This window comes from Cynoglossus semilaevis, chromosome 11 (genome assembly GCF_000523025.1).
Source record: "Cynoglossus semilaevis isolate Cse_v1.0 chromosome 11, Cse_v1.0, whole genome shotgun sequence".
NCBI classification, from domain to species: Eukaryota; Metazoa; Chordata; class Actinopteri; order Pleuronectiformes; family Cynoglossidae; genus Cynoglossus; species Cynoglossus semilaevis.
In genome coordinates, this window is record NC_024317.1 from 17,885,574 (window position 1) to 17,904,936 (window position 19,363).

Sequence of the window (19,363 nt, forward strand, 5' to 3'; positions counted from 1 at the left end):
TTCAAATATGCTGCCGCACATGTTAGCCGACAAAAGGATGACGAATTATTCTTAAGTGCTGAAAGAGCTTTACTCTAATTGGGTCATTGTGACTAGTGCATTTTCCCCTGCAGCTACAGTGAAAAACAAAATATTTAGCACGTTGTAGCAACAGGTTTACTACACGTGAGTGAATCAAGTGAAGCTTTGCTTGTGTATATGTGGTCTACATCCAGAGAAGTCATTGACAAAAAAGGTTTTAAAAAAATCTTTTAGTATTAAGTATTGTTATTATTGTTGATAATTTATTAATCATTAATTTATTCATTTGCTTATACCAGAGATGTCAAACTCATTTTGGACCATCACTCATGTCGTATACAAACTAATTAGATACCTGTAAATAAAAAAAATTCCGGCCTGATTGAAACCCCAAGGAGGCCCAGTTTTTGGCCCACAGGCCATATGTTTGACACCCCTGGTTTATACACTTATTCTGTGCTTTTCTTCCATTTATGACATTATTATTACTTTGGTAATTTAACATCATTTCCAGTGTTAGACAGGCCTGTTGGCTACTCATCTAGTCCTATAATATTTTGTGTAAGTGATTCATAAGTGATTATGTACAGCACCCCCCACCCCTCCCAGTGGAGTGACTCTCAGATCTCATTAAGTGATCATGTACAGCACCCCCCACCCCCACCTCCTCCCAGTGGAGTGACTCTCAGATCTCTTACAGAAAGCTGTCTGTATGGGGTTCCCCTGGCCACGATGCTGGAGAACGACCAGAAAATAAAGCCCAACACATCAATCCCACTTTTCCTGCAGGCGGTGAGAACTTAAATCATATGTGTACGATTTGAACTGCTGTGCTTTAATGTAAATCCAACATATGAAGCTGAATTGCTGTAATGCCAACATAGTTAGTTTGTCTGTAATGCAAGAAAAAAACAGGTGTGTCGCTGCGACCTCTGGCTGTGACTTTGTCTCTCATTCATTCTTCTTTTTGTGTTCTCCCTGCAGTTGTTGTCATTTTTGGACAAAAAAGGTCTCGACTCAGAGGGGATCCTGCGGGTTCCAGGATCGCAATCCAGAATCAAGGTACAAATTTTGCAGGCACACCTACTACCATTACAAGAAATTACATGTCTGTAGAGTAAATACAAGAGCATGTAAAGATAAATAAATCCTACCGACAAGTACAAAAATATATGGAAAAAATAATAATTCTGAGGTAACAAAGATTTGTTTTTTTTAAACTTCGGCTGTTTTTCAACAGTTTGAAAGCTGCAGCTGAAGTAAAGAAGTAAATTCACGTGGGCAGTATATATTGAATTACGAGGGTTTTACCACCAGGGGGCGCCAATGCTCGCTGAAACAGCTTAACTATACATATGAAATACAAAAAAATAAAACATAAGAGGAATATGAACTAAATAAAACAGATTCTGACGTCATTTGTTTACAACTCAATTGTTCTTGTCCTTAAATTAAGGTGGAACTTTAAATTTGATTTAATACTTTGATTTAATAAAGGTAAGATTATTGTATTTTTATGGAAATATTTAAGATTTAATAAAGGTAAAATTATTGTATTTTTATGGAAATATTTAATGGAGCAACTTATTATTTATTTGAGGATTTACTGGCTTATATACTTCTGTTAAAGCCTTCATATTTGAGGATTTACGGGCTTATATACTTCTGTTAAAGCCTTCAAACACCCATATCAGAAGGTTCTGGATGTTCCTAGAACCAGACTTGTAAACATGAAGGCTGGTGGTTTCTGGTTTTGTTTGTTTGTTGTTGTCTTTTTGTCCCTTCTTCGTAATCAGACTAAACCTCCGAAAAAATCCCAAGTTAACAAAAGCATTTTAAAAATATACCTAATAAATAAAGTTAAAGCTATAAAGCCTAATTACAGGAACATACAAAAATATAGAGATTAACAGTTAACTAACAGTTTATAGGACATTGAGGCAGATTTGTGTTAACCTTGCTCCTACTGTACAGCTGCTGCAGCAGAACCTGGAGACCAACTTCTACTCTGGGCTGGTCAGCTGGGACGAAGTGAGTCCGAACGATGCTGCCGCACTGCTGAAAAAGTTCATCCGAGAACTGCCCGCTCCTCTGCTCACCCCCGAGTACCTGAACACCTTCAGCGCTGTCAGAGGTCAGTGGACGGACCATTTCTTAACTGTTTTGGATCAGAGAGGGAAGAAATGTATTATTTTTTAACATTCAGGAGTTTGTTTGTTTTTTTGCACATAACAAAATATCCTCCCAAGTACTTTCATGCTCTCATCAGTCTTCCTAAGTCATCTCTGATTGTAAACTTCAGCTTCTCTCACACTATCTACTACTACTACTCACATCTATCAAAAATGTCATTAATGTAATTTGATCGTGTCCCACTCACTGACTGCAGACACATAAACAAACAAACCTAATGACCGCCTGTCAGAGTGACATTAATCTTTGGACACACCATTAGACTGAGGCAAACATAGAGGAAATGAAGTATGTCCTCCAGCAGCTGTCAGTGTGAAAATAACAAACATGTGAAATTATATATTTTAATATAAGACGCAAACCCAGCCAAAGGCTGAAAAAAAGTGCGACTTTAGTCCGGAAAATATGGTACTTGCATAAGGTTAGAGTAAGGGGCAAGGGAATCCAACATGTCAAGTGCTCACACACACAAAATACCAGTGTTTGTGTGTGTGTGACTGTGCCCCATCTCACTTTTTTCTCGTCTTTTATGTTTTTACAGACATCACAGACCTGAAACAGAAACTTCATATGTTGAACCTGCTCGTCCTGCTGCTGCCTGAGCCCAACAGAAACACACTGAAGGTACAGGACACACACTTACACACACCTGATTAATGGCAATTACCTAAAATACATTTTATCATGGATTTTAGATCAACACAGTTATGCGTGAGAATTATTAATATTAAATACTAACATAAATGTCAAAATGTCCAGACATTTCAAGCCACAGACACATGATGGATTTTGATTGCTGGTGTGTTCCAGGCTCTCCTCGACTTCCTCAGTAAGGTGGTTTCCAGAGAGAAGAGGAACAAGATGAACCTGTGGGCCGTGGCCACCATCATGGCTCCAAACCTCTTCCTCCACAAAGCTGTGCCAAGTCGTCTGACGGAGGGGGCGGAGAAAGGACAGGCAGAGAAGGCGGCTGACGTTATGAGACTTCTCATCCGCTACCAGGACTTCCTGTGGATAGTAAGTGATGCGGTGTATAACGTGGGATGAATTTTAATGAATGATTTTAACCAGAATTTAACCGGCTCCTCACTTTCCCCTTCAGATCCCTAACTTCCTCCTGTACCAGGTTCGCAAGCTGAACGAGAACAGTAGCCGGCGTTACCAGTTCTACGATCGCCGCATCAAGAACCTTCTCAGGAAGATCCACACAGATAGCCGCGAGAAAACGGAAAAAAACAGCTCAGAGGTGAGCCCAACAGTTCCTTATCAGTACTTAAGGAGAGAAAGGCAATAACAGAGGGCTGTGGCAACATCTGCCATCATCCTGTAGGTCATTCACGTTTTTATCACATCCTCTGAGAGTCACACTAAATTATCATAAATCAAACTCAGCTCTCCGATATTACCATCATGAATAATCCACTGTTCCCCCGTTCTTTGTCTCTGAAGCACTGCCGTACAGTAAAGGTCCACGTGGGGGAGCTGGTGAGAGGCACCATGGAGTTTCAGCTCAGCATCAACTCACGAACCTCTGACCTGCTCTCTCAGTTTCACCGTCAGTTCCTTCGTAGCCCTGAAAAAGGAAAGGGCAAGATGCGAAGGTAAATAATAGTTTTACCTGAAAATTTAAGAGATTGTCCTTGACATAGAAGCTATTTTAATGCCTACTGTATATGCATCACACTGTCACATTAAGTGGAAGCTATTTTAATGTTGCCTACCGTATATGCATCACACTGTCACATTAAGTATATATGTATTATATATGTATAATATATATATATATATATATTATATAATTTCTAGCAGCAGGGTAGAAGCCAGTGCTCCTCTATTAAGGAATATATGACTTGATGTTTCTATTGAGAACATGCAGATTTATACTGCCTGTTGTACACAGACACCTGTTCTCTGCAACAATTGCAGTGTGTGAGCCACGTCAGATTCTTTTTAAATTTTTAAATTGGAATATAAGCCATGAAGTACTGTAGCTAATGTTAGCCCAAAATGTAGCAAAACACGTTAGTACTAATTATGAGTAACTAGTTACTTTTATTTTTAAAAAAATCCGACCTGAAACTCCGGTGTTTGTGTCTCTCCACAGGAATGGCTCTGTGACTTATTCAGACTGCGCTGTGTACGAGGTGGGAGGAAACATCGGTGAGTTGAGGGCTGTGAGCGGAGCAGCGGTGACATGTGCGCGTCCTTCTGCTCACTGAGCTGATGATGACGGGCAGACAGAAAGAAGCATTATGTAATGGAGTGTAGAAAAGCAAAGCAGACAGGAGGCCAGAGCATCTGCAGTTATCAGGGCAGACAAAGGCTCAGCACACACATAGCAGTACTCTCACACGAACACTGACACCACAGTACTTCAGCTGTGGACTAAACACAGTCTCATCCTGCACATTAGCAGTATAGAGTTTTTATCCCGAAAAGGAAATTGTCAGTCAAAGCCACATTAGTTCTTCGTACCTCCTCGTTCTTGGAAATGCAAAACACCAACTCCATTAAATCGGTGGTGCTAATAGAGCTTTTACAAAAATTAATACCTTAAGCAGAAGAAAAATATTTTCTTTTGTGTTAGAATTCTGGGTCACCTAATTCTAACAGGAATGAGATTCCGCTGTGCACCACTAGAGGGAGCCAAAGTACAACAAGAGGCATGCGTACCATAAGTTAAGAACCACTGATTTACAAACAAAAATCAGTTTGATTCTGTGACTGTGGTGACCTCTGATGAGAGGACGATCTGAAACTGAGTCCACTAATGAATGCAGCAGTAATAAAGTACATTACTGATACTAAATTTTAAATCAGATACAGCTGCCCGATGCCTTGTGTAAAACAAAAAAACTGTGTGTTTGCTGCAGGTGAGCACTGCCTGGATCTTGATACACACCTCCTGGATCTGTACAACAACAACCCCGGAGGGGAGTGGGTCATCAGGCTGAGACCCGGTGCCAGCAGAGGTCTGTAGTGCAGCAGCCGTGGACAGAACAGGAAACAGGTGTCTGAGGACAAGAGAAGAAGAGGAAAAAAATGAATCCACGCAGCCTCCTGTTCAACCTCGGAGCAACATGTCAGAGGGAGACAGATGGAGGAGGCAGAAGCAGAGGAGGGAGAATCTGCCCGGAGCAGAGCCTGAGAACTGCTTCAGATCAGATGGACTAACTCAGTGGAAAAGTTTTCTTTTCTCTCTTCCATCGTCATTTTCCTCAAATTCACCGTCCCTGTTCAAGCCACAACCCTGGAAGCGTGGCGCTGCTGACGTGATTCATTAGTTCCGACAGAGAACCTGCTGCACAGAACAGATGGGAACACAGAGAACCTCTGGCTACAGAGAGCCCAGGCTCCTGCTGTTGTCTCAGGCCAGTCACACAGAGTTTCTCTGCTTTATATTCATTCATCTGTCTGTTTGAAAAAAAAAAAACAACTAAAAATATTAGCTTCACACCGTTAGACACAAGTTCTTACAATTAGTTTTGATCAACAAAGCAAGAGAAATTAAGAGAAATTTAGTTTTAGTTTTTTTGAATCTTCTGTAATACTAAAAAAAAATATTTTAGACATGGACATTTTAAGTAAACTACTATTTTCACTGAACAAAAATATGAATCAGGAAAATTTCCCAAGCTAATTTTAAAAAAATGTTTACTTGTCTCCACAAAACAATGACTGTAAAACACTTAGTGTTTGTTCAGTCTAGTCATTTTCTGTGTTCAAATTTGTCTCTGCTGCGACCTTTCTGCAGCAGCTTCTCACCACCAAGAGGACACGCCCCTCACTTTGAGAACACCTCTTATAATTGTTTACTGAGATCAACCAAAAAAACCCTTCCTTGTTCCAAAAGAGATCAGATGAGTGGAGGCAGGTGACTTAAACCACACCTCAAGTAAGGACAGGAAATAAAAAGTATTTGAAATACATTAGGATCAATGCAGAAATAATTAACGTGAAACCTGAGCCTGAGACGCAGAATGGACTTTTTGTAAACAGACGAATCATTGACTAATTAACTGATTGATCTGCATTGGACTCTGCATTTTCTCTGACAGTGATTTTTAAGAAGAAAGGCAGGATTTCTCTGTGGTCTGTGGTCATTCACCTGTGCATGTGTGTGTTTGGGATAGACCTGATATCCCTGTTATCTATACAGCCCCATGGTCTCCTGGGCCTTATAAAAATCCATGGACTTCCAAGGACCCTTGACCTGCACTGAGGGGCTGCTCAGAGAGTCTCCTCCGTATTGACCCCTGGGGGAGATTCAGTGTCACAGCCTGAAGGACACTGAGTGTTTTTGTACAAAAGAAGGGAATTGTTCAGGCCACCACAGTGAAGCTGGTCTTCAGTGGGGCTGAGCTGACGTCTGGCTGTAATTATCTGTGTGAATGTGCTGCTGTCGTTGCTTCTCTATCTGATAAGTGTTCTGTGACTCACAGACAGTGTTGAGGATCCTGCTGCAGTATAACAAGCAGTGTGTGTTGTGTTAACTCGCCCGTACTCAGAATGGGAATTTACAGTGTTCTTGTACATATTTTTATGTCTATTTCTACATTTGTTTCCACTGAACGGTGCAGAAAAAAAACACCTTCCTGTGTACATACCCCTCAGACCTGCCCTCTGCTGCAACCAAGCACTAAACCCACGTCCGTGGAACTCTACCTTGTGACACGTTGTTCTTCCAAAAGCAGCTCAAGTTCATTTCAGACAGTATTTTCTACCAGACTGTGACTCGTTTCCCTCCTCGCCACCTGAGCGCCATGTTGGTGCTGCGCAGCCATTTTGTGGATGTGATCAGACGCTCCGCTCAGTAGATGGAGTAATGACGGGCCGACACCAGCACCGACATCTATCATCGGCCTCTGCTCCATCTCTGTCACCGGCCTCATAATGGACCATAATGGAGGTGCGGCGCTCGCATCACAAAGGCGCCGAGAAATCACTTTTCCTTGATAAGGACGGGGGTAATAAATGGCTGTTATAAATTCTGCTGCCCTGGACCTGACAGCAGCACCAGAGCGTGCCTGCATCATGGAACGCGTGTGTGTGTGCATGCATGTGTGTGATGAGCTTCATTACACAAGTCCAATTGGCCCTTGCCGGGGACACGGGCACAGCTCAGTGCCTCAGCACAAAGCAAGCTGATGAATCTGCCTCCTGCTGACAATCAGAGGAAGTAGGTCACCTCTGAGGCAGCAGTGAGCCTCCAAATACCCCCAGGAGCCAGGCACAGGGGTGTATGCATGCTGTCTAAACACACATGACACACACGTGGTTGGATCAAAATAAGGGTCGAAAGTTCACACGGTGCGGTTTTGTGATGAATCTGTGTTTGTGTAAATGTGAACGGGAGGGAAAAAAAGATAAACATCTTCAAATGTAAATATTTCCGTCATTGACTCAACGGTGTTTTGTAGACTCGTATTATCTTCATCTGCATCCAGCTTTAATTCAACGAAAGCTTCTCAGTCATCAGAATGTATATTTATGCCCTTGACACCAGTCGTTTGAACACCTTTTTTTGTAAAAGTACTTTTGTGTAGCCAAAAAAAAAAGACACTTTTACAGGATGTTGTTTTTATGTCAATAAATGTGAATCTGATTTGTTGTGTGAAATGATTTATATTTTTCAATATGGGGTAACGAGTGTGGAGGAGAGATGGTTATCAGAGGCCGCAGCTTCATTCATCACGTCAACAGTAACACACACACACACACATTTGTTAAAAACCAAGGAAATGTGAAGAGAACTATTGGTTCATTCAACAGAAATAATCAATAGAGATTAACCTTGTGAATGTGTGGCGGTGGAGAGGCGGCTGCTGCTCACTTCCTTGATTAACCATCACCACGTCTCCTTCAAACACCGTCCAACAACGGAGCGCCTCTTCAGCTCTGATTAGTCCTGGGTTTTTGAGCGTGTCCAGGCCGGTGCTGTGGACACAAAGGAAACCAAACTGGTGAAAAGGTGGGGGAGGTGGAAATATGCATTTTGTATATTTGGACGTGCACCATGATGGATGTTAATGATGCATTTAACTCCTGCAAAAGAGCTAGGTTTTTTTGGTCTCAAATTATAGGATTGCAAACGATCGGAGCCGGAATATATTGAGAATTCTTCAGTTTTTTATTCTGTTCTTCTTCAAAAACCTTATTCACTCATTTCCAAAAAACAACTGAATCACTAAGACACACCAGACCCCCCCCCCTTCCCAACACCACACACACATAGACAGAGGCAGCGGTTGCCAGACGCAGGCCTGATTTTGCCCACTGCTGCTCTAAATGACTGTAATCACAAGATGAATAGCAATCAGTAGCCTAGTATGAGCGGCTGGCAGAACGCCTGACCCCGACCCCCCTCCCCTCGACTCTCTCCTCCAATCAGACCACTGCGTCCCATTCACAACCAAGCACCGTGCGCACTTAAAGCCGAGCACTTCACTCACATCTGATGGAGGAACAGCCCCCTCCCCTTTTGTCTGTCTGTGCTGCACTGACCGAAGTCGACCGGATGGATGAGGAGAGATGGAGCTGTGCAGTGAATTAAAGTGTGTGTGATGAAAAGTGATGATTTTATTAACAGCTGCTAACAATGTGTTTAAGTTAGATGGCAAAGAAATAAGAAATATGCATGTGTGTCTGTGGGTGATCTTAGTATAGCTATACTTGTGGAGATATTTTACAAGTTATGTCTATGCGAAGTGGTCGCAAAAGAGAAAAAACTGTTTATGTGTGTGTGTTTTACAAAAATACTAATAATTGTCTAATAATGTTAAATGTGATCAGAACTGACAAATTATATAAGAACAAGTGTGCCATCAAAGTTTCAAACTTATCACATTAATCATTTTAATCAATTTGTGAAATAAATCCAATACAAATTTTTAATGCAGTAAAAGGTTAATCTGTGATTAATAAGATTCAAAACCTATCAGACATCCACACACATTTTTTATCCTGAATTTGATAATAACTGACTATTTTTATTTAAACATTATGTATTTGCCAACTTTCAATACATTTTTCCTAGAGCAAGTTTTCAAATCCCCATACACCTGCACACTTTCCTAACCTTTGTTTTCTTCTTGTGTCATTAGCAGCTCCGTTGAGTGTGATTGCTGCCACCCACTGGTTTGATTTTTATAATTAAAAAAATGTTTCCAACTAAACCTTCTACAGGGCAAAACTGATAATGACACACAGAGGGCAGCATTGCTGCAGGAAATATACTACACAACATTTCTAGTGTCTGAACAAAAGTCTCAAGAAAGGAAGTTCCTGAGGAGAAGTCTCATTGACGTTTACTTCTGGAATAACAGATGAAAAAAGATCCTGGAGAAAGACAAGAAGCTACTGTCACATGACCACATCCTTCTACCCTCCTTTCTCTCTCTCTGTCTCTCCTATTCTCACCCCCAGCCTCTTCTCTCACTCTTTCTCTCTCTCTGCTTGACGCCAAGAGTTTATCTTCCCCATCCAGGCCCGTTGTCTCCTAGCAACACAGCACGGATCATTTAACTGCCCCTGCATCTGTTTTATTTTCCAGCTGTTACAGAGATAACGGGGTCTCTGCTGTTAGTCACTAGGGGTGTAGCGGTACAATAAACTCACTATACGAAAACGACTTTTTTTTCCGTTCACGTAATTTTATGTTTTTGTTTTAACCAAATGAGCTCCAGATAAATTATGCACAAATAAACTAATGATGTTTGTAAGAACTATGCAAAATACCATTACCAACTGAATGGTTTTGTGTGCCTCATTACCTGGAATTGTTATCTTATATAACAGAATACAAAAATAAATGTGCACATTTCTTAACAGAAACACTGCACATCACCATTCATCCTGCTGTTTACCTCACTAACTGTCAATACCTTAAACGACAAAGGAATATTTAAAATGGCGTAACTAAAAAAAAAGACACCCTGTTGGGTTTAATTCCCGCGCTTATTTATACAGTAGGAGTTCTCGGAACGCAGAGAATGGGTGGTTTCAGCGACTCACATTTTTTTAAACCGTGACATGGACGTAGCGAATCCAACGTTGGAGATGACACGGTGGTGTCTGTCTTTAGAGGATTGAGAAGGTTTTTCCTCAGCGTCATGGACGACCGGGTCTCCCAGTGTGTTGACTTCACGGTCATTATGTCGAACTTCTATGCTTAGTAGAGTTACAATATGAGCTAGAACTTCTATGCTTAGTAGAGTTACAATATGAGCTAGCTATCTAGGCTAATATTCCAGCATATGGTAACATTCACGTTTGATGTGTTACTGTTTACCGCCGCCATTTGAACACTTGAATGTCTCAAAGGTAATGAAGTGACACGACGCCTTGGTTTAATAACAGGCCATTCACAAGCATACCGCCACCTACTGTACTGGAGTGTGTAGTGTCAGTGGCTTTTTAAGATAAAGCAGCCCGTACTGCTATTCTATCGATTTCTATTTTTAATAGATTCTTGATGCGTCGTTACATTTCTATAAGTCAAATATTTTCACTAGTCCAAACACTCATCAATAAAAGAAATATTCTTCTTCTATATTATGAACAGGAAACACGTTTGGAAAACCTGGTTTCCGCTGTAAGGTGAAACGTTAAATGGCAAGGAAATCCTACTACAACAGCTGAGAATTATTTTTTTTGTATTGTACCTGTGTTGTTGTGTATTTCCTCCTTAGCTTTTATTTTTATGGCAACAGAAAAATTAAAATCAAACCGCAATATTGATAACCAAAGGTAATGCTTGTACTGCAGTTTTTGTGGTAATAACCACCGCAGCTGCTGGTGCTTCACTGTAAAAGTCACGTGGTTTACAGTGTTAGAGCTTTTCAGCTCGTCAGTGCCACACTTGAGTCAGGCAGCTGACTGGCTTTCAACCCAGGATCCAGCAGGTGCACAAAACACACCGCGCGCGTGCGCGTACACAATGGGGAACGACAGAACCCGGCCCTCGGTCTGAAAGCCTCACACAGAATCAATTAGCATTTAAATTAATGAAGCGCGTAATGAAGAGAGCGCTATCTCTGCTGCAGGAGCCGCTGTCAGACAGACGGGCGCAGAACTGATCGTGGATCAGCGTCAGGGAGACCCTGACGGAACATGAAAGATATTTAAATAGCCACTTTGTCTCCACACCCCCTTATTATTATTATTTTTTTAAATTATTATTATTGCTCAGAAGAAGTGCCAAACTGAAAGCAGGCCGACTTTAAATAAGACTGCAGCTCGTATGTAGTGTTAATATCCTCACATTTCCATATAAAAAGTGCCGTTAATAAGGCCCATAATTAAAGATAAGATGATTGCATGGAAAAGCCCCGTCTTTATCTCCCAACATCCATCGGTGCAGAGATGCTCAGAGGAGGCTGCTTCCGCTGCTGATGACCTCCACTGATTTATCCACACCTTCAGCTCAGCACAGTCACTCACAGCACATTTATTCTACTACAACGGATTCTAGGTGTAATACGCCTGTTAAACTGGCACCTAGACCAAAATAAAACAAGGAAAGAAGAAATATTTTATTTCCTTTAGGCCAGACGTTGCAATCAAAATAACAATAAATAAATTACAACAATATAATAATACTAATACAAAATATAAATAAATTAACACAGAAATTGCCCTAAATGCCTACATGGAAACTGTTATAAAATTCATTGTTATTGTTGTTATTGTTGTTATTTTCTACCACGCTAAAAAGCTGTAAAATATTTTTAGAATAAAGGGCCCAATAAAGCAGGGGTCCCTAACCCCCAGTCTGGGGACTAGTGGGGACATTTGGTACCGGGCCGCAGTGGAACACGAACACAGTGAAAAATGTACTTGATGATCTGTCAATGTTTCAAAACATCAGGTCATTCAGACTCTGTTACTGACAGAAGAAAGTCTAGAAGATTATTTATTTTGAAAATTAATTTCAAATTAATCCTTTAATGGTGGTGTGGTACCACAGTTGGCCCTGGAGCCCCACTTTGGACATGATGGAAGCAAATACTTTGTTCTATTTATATTTTATTTCCTGATTCTAAGATCTAATCTCCAACCTCTAATCTGACCCTAACTCTAATCCCAGCTAAACCATGAACCTTAACCTAACCCTTTATTATTATTATTATTATTATTACCCTTTATTTAATTATTACCCTTTATTTATTTAATAGGATCTAAAGATTGGTCCTGAACATATAATTCTGTTCCCACAAGTATATTCATAACTGAACACACACACACACACACAAATACATAGAACAGTGACACAAACACTGACAGCATGGAGTCAATCTGACTGTACATCTGCAGATGAACGGGGAGAACAGTGTGTGTGTGTGTGTGTGTGTGTGCCTTTGTCCACACAATGACCTGAGTGATGCACAACCTTCTTATCACCTCGACACAGCGACAACAGAGGACATCAAAATGTCCCCGCTGTGTTTCCTTTCACAACCCCGCTGAGAGAAGAGACGGGAGGAAGAAGAGGAGGAGGAGGAGGAGGAGGCTGGGAACATCCACAACATGACACACACTTCAGGGCCCGGTCCCTGTGCTTTTTAGCTACCGTGTCCTCTGCTGGGGGACACACCAGCAAATGCACCAGATGATCTCATGTCCTGTCCAACATGTGTAGAACAAGAGTTAGAGAGAAGCAAAGAAGGAAGGGGGGAATCATCAGCTGAACACCTTCATTCCTCCTCTGCATCATCGAAACGTCTTTGCTCAACTGTTCAGCTTCAGTCAATGAAAAACCAAAGACTCACACACAATACACACACACACACACTGACAAAACACGTCATCTTCACAATGTCCCAGTGAGTGGAGGCTTCACTTTACAGGAGGTGTGGAGAGGAGAAACACCCACCCATCAACACTGCCTCCAGGGGGCCTTTCCCAAGAGAGAGAGAGAGAGAGAGAGACTGGGAGAGATGACAGTTGACAGCAGTAATTGTGACAGTAGGATGCCAAAGGTCAAGGAAGCTAGTGTGTGTGTGTGTGTCTGCGCACGCAGGGTAATATGATAATAATAATGATAATAAAATGTTGATAGTGTTGATGGACCGTGAGGATGATGATGATGATGATGATGTTGATGATGTTCAAATAAATTCAAATAAAAAAGCTTTCAGTTATTTCCCAGTGTTCAAGTTTAAGTTCTACAACACAACAAGGCGTTGGTTTCATGTTGTAAAGACAGAGCAGCAGCAGCAGCAGCAGCAGCAGCATCAGCAGCATCAGCAGCAGCAGCAGCAGCAGCAGCAGCAGCATCAGCAGCAGCAGCAGCAGCAGCAGCAGCAGCAGCATCAGCAGCAGCAGCAGCAGCAGCAGCAGCATCAGTGTAGCAGGTGATGAAATAAATGTAATACCACTTCCCGCTGCTAGTGCGCAGTGTTGCCTAAAGCCTTGTTTTTTCCCCTCAAAGTCAATCATTTTTTAAACTCTGGTTCTTTGTCCCTGTCACACAAACACACAAAAGCACAAGCACGCACTAACACACACACATACACACACACACATTCTTACTGCTCTGCCCCCCAATTATTGGTACCATGGCAACTATCGTGGTGTATGGCCTGTGGATACATTCACTATTACTGGGCCATTGCCTTTGCAGCGTGTCTGTCCTCTACACACACACACACACACACACACACACACAGTCCCCGCACCCAGACTCTTTCTAGCTGCTGTCGACTCTAATCATCGACCACAGACAAGGCACAAAGCTTAAAAAGGCAGACTGGAGAAAAATAACCATGGCAACAAATTGGAGGCAATTTCAGTAATGACGCGAATTAGATGCTGAGGTTGAATTGTGTTGGACACAGAGGAAAAAAAAGCACTCGGCTTTTCCTGCTGTTTCTGAAACGACAGGGAGAAGACGCGATACGTTCCCGTCTCTACCTTCACCTCTTCACATTCACTGAGGGAAATATGTTCATTTTACAGCTTCATCCAAATCAGTGACCGTGTCTTCATCCTTCTGTGGACGCCACATAATATTGGACTGACACATATGGTCTCACACACAGTCACTATACTACACTGAGTGAATGTCTGAGCGTAAAAGGCAGCTGGCAAAACAGATTTAGTCAAGTGTGAAAATCAACATAAATCTCCAGTGGGCTGGAGCTGGGTGCCCTGATGCAGATCTGCCTGTGACCCATGTCTGCATCACACAGTGTGCAGTGAAGAGCTACAGTATGTCCCCACCATGAGGCTGAAGTAATGCCACAGAGATGGAGAACAAAACACGCCTGAGATGATCTGATGTGTAACTCGGTGATATATTGATCCGGCAAACTCATCTTTGAGGTGCGATGTCACAACCAACGGCTGTTTGTCGGTTTTTACACTGACCGCGCTGATACACTGGAGTGACAGTATAGATGAAAGGACAGATTTTTGAAAAATATACCGTCCACCCATCCATCCATCCATCCATCCATCCATCCATCCATCCATCCATACAACCTCTACTCATCAAAGCAGCCATCTAGTCAATCCATACCCATCTATATGTCCAACATTCTATTTGTCCATCTGTCTATCCAATCCATCCATCCATTATCCATCCATCCATCCATCCATCCATTATCCATCAATCTAACCTCCTTCTGACAGATGAGTTCTGAATTAACCAACTACATGTAAAAATCAGTTTGAAACAAAGTCCTGTGTTCCATGCCCTAACATTTATCTTCCAACAAGTGCCATGGTCTGCAAAGACATTTGGAAAAAAACTTTCTTTAGCCACAGATTGGATGATCTCAGTGTGAAACCTCATCTTAAGAAATGAAAGAAAATCTTAAAATTACATTTTTCTGCTAAATGGGGAAATGGAATTGAAATGTTGTTACCACTCTTCAGAAAACACCAGCTGTAAGAGGCAGCATTGGCAGAAAGTGGAGGAAAGATGGGGGTGGAGGAAGAGGAGAACGTGGTGGCTGGGGGAGTGTGTGTGTGTGTGTGTGGGGGGGTGCTATTAATCTCCCCATTCATGGCTCCACAATGAATTGCAGCTGTGGCTAGAGATAAAAAAATATGGAGCTTTTTCTCCCTTTTCTTCTCGGGTGATTATCTGCAGTCAGGTGTGTAGGTGAAGGTATGATCACAGAGGAAAGGAGTAAGGAGAGAGGACACAGGAAATGGACAGAGGAAGACCATCAAGGAGGGAAAATTGATGGGTTTAAATGATGAAGATGATGATAATGAAGAAAAGCTTCTTAATAAAACAGAAGGAAAACGATAACTGACTGATTTGTGTGGTCCCTGCTGCAGAGTCTGTTATAAAAAAAAGCAAAACAAGCACTAAATATAACAAGACTTTTCATTTTTGTCCATTTAAATGTATTATCTATTGTTAAAGACCTTTCCGTGTCTGTATCAAATTCTGGTCCTGAATCCTAGTCTTGCCAAAACCCAGGTCCACACGGCCATCAGCCTCAGTGTGGCAAAGCCTAAACACAACCACGGGGAAGAGTCACGGGCTTTGAGCTAGAAATGCAATATAGTCAATATGAGGCTGAGACTGTGAGGGAAAGCAGAGCCATGGAGCAGATATGGAGGTGTGATTAAACACCGTGTTTGCTTTTCTTTTCTTTAATCTCAACGACACAGAAACGCACAATAGAGATGTTATCCACTCCCCAAGAGTGAGGAAACAGTTCAGATCAAGGTGGGACCGTGATAAGCTACGTTCAAGATTGAATTAGAGAGAGAAGCCGTCTGACAGCTTGACTTCTACCACTGCAGATATGACCAGATGTGCAGGCTCTCAACACAGAGCTGACGCGGAATTAATTTGAAGTGAAAATACAAATCACAAAAGTCACTTCCTTTTACATAAATGTAAAAGGAAGGCTTTTCTATTGTTTTAACTCTGAAGGCTGTGTATGAACTACCAGTAGGGCTGTCCCCATGACATTTTTCATTACAAGCATGAGTAGGCTATTTTTATGTGTGTACTCAAGAAAACCAAGGACCAAATCCAATCCTTTTTTTATATAAACAAAATGAAGGATAACACAACACAGCCAGTAAACCAGTACTTCTCAAATAGTGGGGCGGTCCCTGATTTAAAAATACTTACAACTGTTGACCTCAAATCAACTATCCATGGGGACAATGATACAGTGAACTGCAGTAGGAAAACACACAACACTGTCTCCGACCAGTGAGCAGCGATTGCTAGTGTTCGAATGAAGTATCGAGCCAGCAACGGTACCAGTGCATCCTTATGAATGTCTAAAGACCCCGTCAGGGAAACATCGACACTGAGCTGAGGGAGCGAATGCTGATACTAGTTCGTGTGTCGTGGTTTGACCACATGCCCTCTGCAGCTGTGTTCACTTAAATAGTACACGATCTCTGCAAACTGGAGACAATACGTAGGAGTTGTAGACACACAGGAAGGAAGCCTGAGGGCTGGTGTCAAAGGAGGACAGGGAGGTTGACTGTATTGACAGACTTGTATGAGACGTGTTTTTCCCACTGTCTCCTGAGACGAGACAGCACCAGACTACAATGATCTACTTGGCTAATTATATGATTCTGATATTGACGATGATGACAATGATGATGAATGCTGTCTGTGTTACAACATTCAGGTTGAACCTTGGGACGTCCGATAATATCGGCCGACCAATATCATCGGTCCGATATTAGCATATTTTGTAGTATCTGTAGGAATCGTTATCAGTTTTTCCTTCGATAATAAAAACATGATAACGCAACGCCTGTCCCAGCGACAGACCAGCCTGATGCCTCCGTGAAGGAAACTCCGATTGAATGGTAGATTGCAGTGGTGCAGCACGGCTGTGTAAACCCGCTGACTGAATATAGAGTCCGTTGTTGGCCTGGTGTTTTAGAACTAATTTCTCGCTCCCGGAGACAAAAACACCTTTTGCACCGAAGCTCCTGTATTTGTGGAACGTCTCACACACGTCTCACACTAGAAATCAATAGTAACATCCATTCTCCTGGTGTGTATAGAACATTTCATCTGTGTGTGTGTTTGTGTGTGTGTTTGTGCTCCATCTTTTAGTCCAGCTCATGATATGTGCTGGAGGACTTTTTCTCATCCTGCTCTTGATTGCACGCCTGACAATAGCAGTTAATGACAGCCCAAAGTGGCTGCACTGTTTGACTAGTGGGGGATGGGAGAAAGCTTATGTGTGTGGGTGTGTGCGTGCACGTGTATGTGTTTAATAAACCTGTGTGTAACGTTGCCAGATTTTGCCTCTATTAAGCTCTGAGCCCTCTCCAGGAGCAGCGTTTGAGTGAGAGTGGAGCGGTCGGGCCTGCTGACATCACAGAGAGACAGAACAAAAAGCTTTCAGCAGGTAGTGAATGTCGTCAATTACAGACAAGACGTGCATTTCAATGAGTCATTCAGACAGGATAGGCAGGGGAAATGGACGGGGTGTACTGTATTAACAAAAACAGAATCAATAAAGCGTCAATGCCAGTTTGAAAAGGAGGGGATTCCCTGAATTGGCAGGCTGCTGTTTGATCCGCAGCTTTTGAATTTGGCGTCAAGTGAAAAGGAATTAATAAACTGAAGAAACAGACACAACAAGGTGGGCAACCAAGGAGGTGAAACGTCACTTTATAGGAGAGAGTTGTTTATAAATACAGCAGTCCCTCGCTGTTTTGCGGTTCATCTTTCGCGGATTCACGACTTTGCGGGTTTTTGAAACTGTATATATAAAATATACTGTATCCTGGATTTGGATCTGAAAGAGATGTCACAGGAATGGGACGACGATATGGTTCAATCGGTCCAAGTATTATATTAATGAAAGTTTTCACTCTGTATCTGTATTTTTTTTGTATTATATTAATGAATATATTGGTTACGTAGGTGGCAGTATAACCTCCCAGTCCCCTGTTGTGTGTCAAGTGTGCGCGTGTGCGTGTGCAGTGTCACAGTTAAACCTCTCTGCCCTCTCAGTCAGAGAGCAGCATGATTTAAAACCAAGGAATCCCAGCCAGGGCTGAGGCGACGCCTGCTGCTCCCACAGCATCAAACTTTAATGAGGACAAAACTACTACACATCAGTTAAACAGCCTCAGAGGTCTGTCAGAGTATTGACTCTGCTCTCAGTGTCAAGACCACACACACAGAGACACAGTTCTCACGTGTTTCATGAGGCCTTCACATACGGATATATTACCTAGCCCCTTCATCTAATCTCAACTATTAGACATATTACAAATACATTTAATCTGACCCTCAGACTAGTGCTTCCATCAGGCGCCTCAAAAACAGACTTTGACTCAGTGTGGCCCTGCAAAATGTCCCCATAAAGACAGGTGTCCCCAGAAAAATTGGATTGTCCCCACAAGTGTAGCCACACCGGGACGACGCAGACACACACTTGACAACAGAGACTGTATACACACATTATTGAACAAATACACACCAGTCAACTCACACCGTCCATTTCAATGCGTTTTAAGCCACGCACCCATCATTAGAAAGACTTCTCAGTGGATTAGGTGTGATAGATATCGATGATTATCTATCACCTCACATGTGATCGATAAGCGACATGGCCCTTCAGCACTCGCTGACACACACTGTACTGCCTCGTAATATAGTAGAACAAATAACGGTAGGCTTTAACGAGCTTCTATCGTTCAGCGTCAGGTACCGGGTCGCGACCATATACTAAACTCTTTATGTATAGTGTGGTTGTTTTTCTGATGGCTGAGGGTTTTTTTTCACTGGCAGGCAGTGAAAAATCGATGGCATCGCTTCGTGCCAGCCTCGGGCCCTGCAGGTCCCCGCGGACCGGCTCCGTTTATTGTGCTCAAAAAAGGCAATTACAATGTTAATGTGTCGCAGCAGGAGAGTGAACCCGAAAAGACGTCGTCAGAGGTTGATGGAGAGTCGAGTCAACGTGGGTTAACAGCGAAAAGGCGTCTGGGGAGCGTTTGATATCAAACACCGCACGATTATCAGAAATATAAACATTTAGATTAAAGTAGATTTGTCTGTAGATATATGCATGGACATATATGTGTGTGTGTGTGTGTAAATCTATAAATAAATATGTGTATATAGATGTTTTTATAGATAGATAGATAGACAGATAGATAGATAGATAGACAGATAGATAGATAGATAGATAGA

General features: G+C 42.1%; 1 protein-coding gene and 1 long non-coding RNA gene across 2 annotated transcripts in view; one reads left to right on the forward strand and one right to left on the reverse strand.

The window, feature by feature from the left end:
* arhgap40 (Rho GTPase activating protein 40) overlaps positions 1-7,819 on the forward strand; it is a 20,238-nt gene extending 12,419 nt beyond the window's left edge. The window contains 9 exon segments of the mRNA XM_025060287.1: positions 722-813; positions 1,006-1,083; positions 1,996-2,155; positions 2,756-2,838; positions 3,025-3,231; positions 3,317-3,460; positions 3,664-3,815; positions 4,319-4,374; positions 5,088-7,819. Of these exon segments, the coding sequence (XP_024916055.1) occupies positions 722-813; positions 1,006-1,083; positions 1,996-2,155; positions 2,756-2,838; positions 3,025-3,231; positions 3,317-3,460; positions 3,664-3,815; positions 4,319-4,374; positions 5,088-5,194 (1,079 nt within the window). The 3' untranslated portion in view covers positions 5,195-7,819.
* LOC112487754 (uncharacterized) lies at positions 3,690-5,225 on the reverse strand. Its single transcript, XR_003051152.1, has 3 exons — positions 5,117-5,225; positions 4,288-4,434; positions 3,690-3,787 (listed from the first exon to the last, which is right to left on the reverse strand). It is a non-coding gene; the product is annotated as an uncharacterized LOC112487754 (long non-coding RNA).
* Positions 7,820-19,363: the final 11,544 nt, after the last annotated feature.